The sequence below is a fragment of the Nuphar pumila genome, chromosome 5, assembly GCF_984573655.1.
Source record: "Nuphar pumila chromosome 5, dmNupPumi1.hap1.1, whole genome shotgun sequence".
NCBI lineage: Eukaryota > Viridiplantae > Streptophyta > Magnoliopsida > Nymphaeales > Nymphaeaceae > Nuphar > Nuphar pumila.
The window spans coordinates 133,641,971-133,644,941 of NC_143253.1; the positions used below are offsets into that span (position 1 = coordinate 133,641,971).

At 39.5% G+C, this 2,971-nt stretch overlaps 1 protein-coding gene across 1 annotated transcript; it reads right to left on the reverse strand.

Annotated features, from left to right (window-relative positions):
- Positions 1–1,150: 1,150 nt before the first annotated feature.
- LOC149838833 (cyclin-D3-2-like) lies at positions 1,151–2,757 on the reverse strand. The gene is made up of 4 exons (XM_090008332.1): positions 2,395–2,757; positions 2,000–2,300; positions 1,763–1,893; positions 1,151–1,483 (listed from the first exon to the last, which is right to left on the reverse strand). The coding sequence occupies exons 1-4, from the start codon at positions 2,755–2,757 to the stop codon at positions 1,220–1,222; spliced, it is 1,059 nt and encodes a 352-aa protein (XP_089864458.1). The 3' UTR covers positions 1,151–1,219.
- Between the last annotated feature and the right edge of the window lie 214 nt (positions 2,758–2,971).

Consider the following 2,971-nt stretch of genomic DNA (forward strand, 5'->3'; position numbering starts at 1 on the left):
ATATATACCAAGTAAACCAGATGAGAATTGGTAAATAGTAAGATTTGCCACCATTATTTATTGACCGGAAACTCATTTCAACTGGAATCTTCTAGATAAAAAGATTTGGCAAATACCTCCCCTCTTTATCCAAAGGAAACCAAAGCAGGGAAAAAAATGGTCTATTTTAATGAATCAGATGGCAATCCGAATTGGTGATTTTTCCCTGATTGGTATCATGGGTTTCTGATGCAAATGGGACGGATCCAGAATGAGGGTTTTGCAAATTTTAGCTGTCCTGAATCTGATTTCGATCTGAAACCTCATGTATTTAGCTGTTTCGGATCCAAACAGTTTGCATCCCTATTTTCGGCTGCAATCCTAAGAGGGGTTTTCAAACAAAGAGGTGGACATGCGCGCGCGCACGCACACACAGTGCCAAGCCAAAAACAAGAGATGCCAAGACTAGCCCCCCGGTAGGTCAACTCAACTACAAACGGAAGCCTAATGGCCGACAGCATATCTTCCCACTGCACGAGAACAAACCCATGTTTTTGCTCTCGATCAATGTAGCAGAGACAGAAAAAAGAGGCATGGATTGGACGGGAAGGTGAGTTTTCTGGTTTCACTGGTGGTTTTCTCCAACACACACACATATATAGCCATTAGAATATGAGAACTGAAAATATGAGATCTAATGTGAACCATAATTCTCATGGATTTTTTGTTCTTTTCTCATGAATCTAACCGTGAGGATGTGATCTATATGCTTTATAAGAATCAAGTTCTTGAATCATCCGATTTTGATGCAGAAACGAGATTTTTTTAATACTTTAAAATCAATAGCTCATAATCTTCAAAAGCATCCAAAAATCACATTATTTCATCGAAAATACCTGATTCAATGGTTGATTCCTAGCAAATTCACCATGCCAAACACATCCACATGGTTGGATTTGCAAAAAAAGTGTTGGAAATGCCCATGTTTCTAGTTTTCATATATATATATATATATATATATATATATATATATATATATAGAGAGAGAGAGAGAGAGAGAGAGAGAGAGAGAGAGAGCAGTGGCTTGCAAAGTGAAAAACGGAATAAAAATTATAAACAATTATATGCAGCTCGTATATATAACTAATAGCTTTTTTTTCTCCTTATGAAAATACACATGGATAGAAGAACCAGCGAGCTGATACTAACATGGAAGCCTTTCTTTTCTCCTTTTTATTGGCTATGGGCTTTGAAGGATGTCGACAAATACTTGGTTAAAAGGAGAAACGTGGAGTTGTGGATCATCCAGCCTGCCTTTCTTTAATACCTTGTCTTGTGATGATGGTGATGAAGAGGAAGACGATGCCCATGAATCGTTTGTGTTATCAGAGTTGAAAGATAGATAAAAAACTCCCGTTGGGCTGCCTGGTGATGAAGGGAACTTGCGTTTGTGGCCCATCATTGCCGACTCCTTGATGAGTTGGAGGCATTCTCTCACGTCCTCCTGCTTAAAAGCAGTAGATTTCAGGACATTTCAATTGCAGAAGAAAAACATTCCCTACTTTTTCATTGGATTTTTTCAGATACTAACATAAATTCATGTGGGCATTTACCTTTCCCATGGTTTTTCTCATATATTAACATAAAAATTCATGTGAGCATCTACTTTTTTCATGGCTTTCTTCAGATATCAACATATAAATTCATGTGGGCACCTAACTTTTTCATGGTTTTCTAAAGATTTTTACATAAACACTCGTGGGCATGTTTCAGTTTTTAATACCTTGCTAATCTCCATGACATCCAGAAGCTGATTCTCATATTCTATAAGATTGAAAGGCTCCAGCTGATTGAGAACATATAACATTATGGACGCTGCTACAATCGATGGCATATAACCCACAAATCTGGAATCTGATTATGATTAACAAAAGAAGAAAGAAAAGATGCAACTCATTTAGTGAAGAAAATCACAAAAAGAAAACACCAAGAAACGAAGGACTCTGTTCTGTTATGGTACCCCTGATCAAAGAGAGAAGCAGATGCTCGCATCTCCTGAAGAACTCCCAATGCCGACTCATTCTGAATCCCAACCTTCTAACTATATGATCGATGAAGGAGAGAGGAGTGACAGGGTGCATCTTCCATTCTAAAGCTGAGAGAATCAGGAGCTCCATTCTCTGAATGGTTTTGGCTTCAAACATGTACTTGGTTTCTTCCACCTGTAGGTCTAGAAGAAAAGGGACTTGGGTCTCTTCTACCTTGGCAGCCAGAGAGAGACAAGTCACAGCAGCCAACTGTGTCATCCATGGCTTCTCCCTCTACAAGAACAAGACCATCTCGATACAATCATCTCTTCAAGTCCATTAGAAGAAGTAAAACAGAGAAAACAAAGACTCGTTTTTAGTGACAGACCTGAAACTGCAGAGAAGATAGGAAGAGATCGAGAAAAGTTACAGAAAGAACAGCTGTGTGTGGTGTGAAACTGTAGTGGGCATTCACAGACAGGGTCCATTCAACCGCTTCTCTACGAGCAGAGGCCAAAAGATGGTCATTTCTTAGAGATTGAAGGTATCCTTGGCCAACTCTTTTTTGGGATTTCTCTTTTGATACCAGAGAGACCAACTCATGAGGATCCCATGAGAGTTGCTCGTCCAACTGACTAAAAGCATGGTTGTGAAGAAGAGGGGCTTGGCTGCCTTGAGAGAAAGTCTCTTCTTGGTAGTCGTCCTCCTCATCCCAACCATCCTCTGCACAGTAGAGATTGAGCTGAGCCATCGTCCTCTGTGTAGAATACTCGTTTTCAAGGCATTTTTGCTTCTCTGTCTCTGTCTCTCTCCAGCTGAAGAGGCCAGAGAATTAAATAAAACCGAAGGGGGAAAAGAAGGAACAGAAGAAAAGTCAGCACGCTGAACCATGCAACAAAAGAAGCAAAAAAGCAAAGTTTTATTTGCATTTGGTCTTTAATTCCCCACTTAGTAACAAAAACATC

Bases quoted from the DNA above. Each gene is read 5' to 3' on its own strand.
- LOC149838833 (XM_090008332.1), bottom strand. From the start codon at position 2,757: ATGGCTCAGCTCAATCTCTACTGTGCAGAGGATGGTTGGGATGAGGAG. The intron at 2,301-2,394 runs GTCTGTCACTAA...TTGTTCTTGTAG, and splicing joins TATCTTCTCTGCAGTTTCAG to AGGGAGAAGCCATGGATGAC. The intron at 1,894-1,999 runs GTACCATAACAG...AATCATAATCAG, and splicing joins GCTTCTCTCTTTGATCAGGG to ATTCCAGATTTGTGGGTTAT.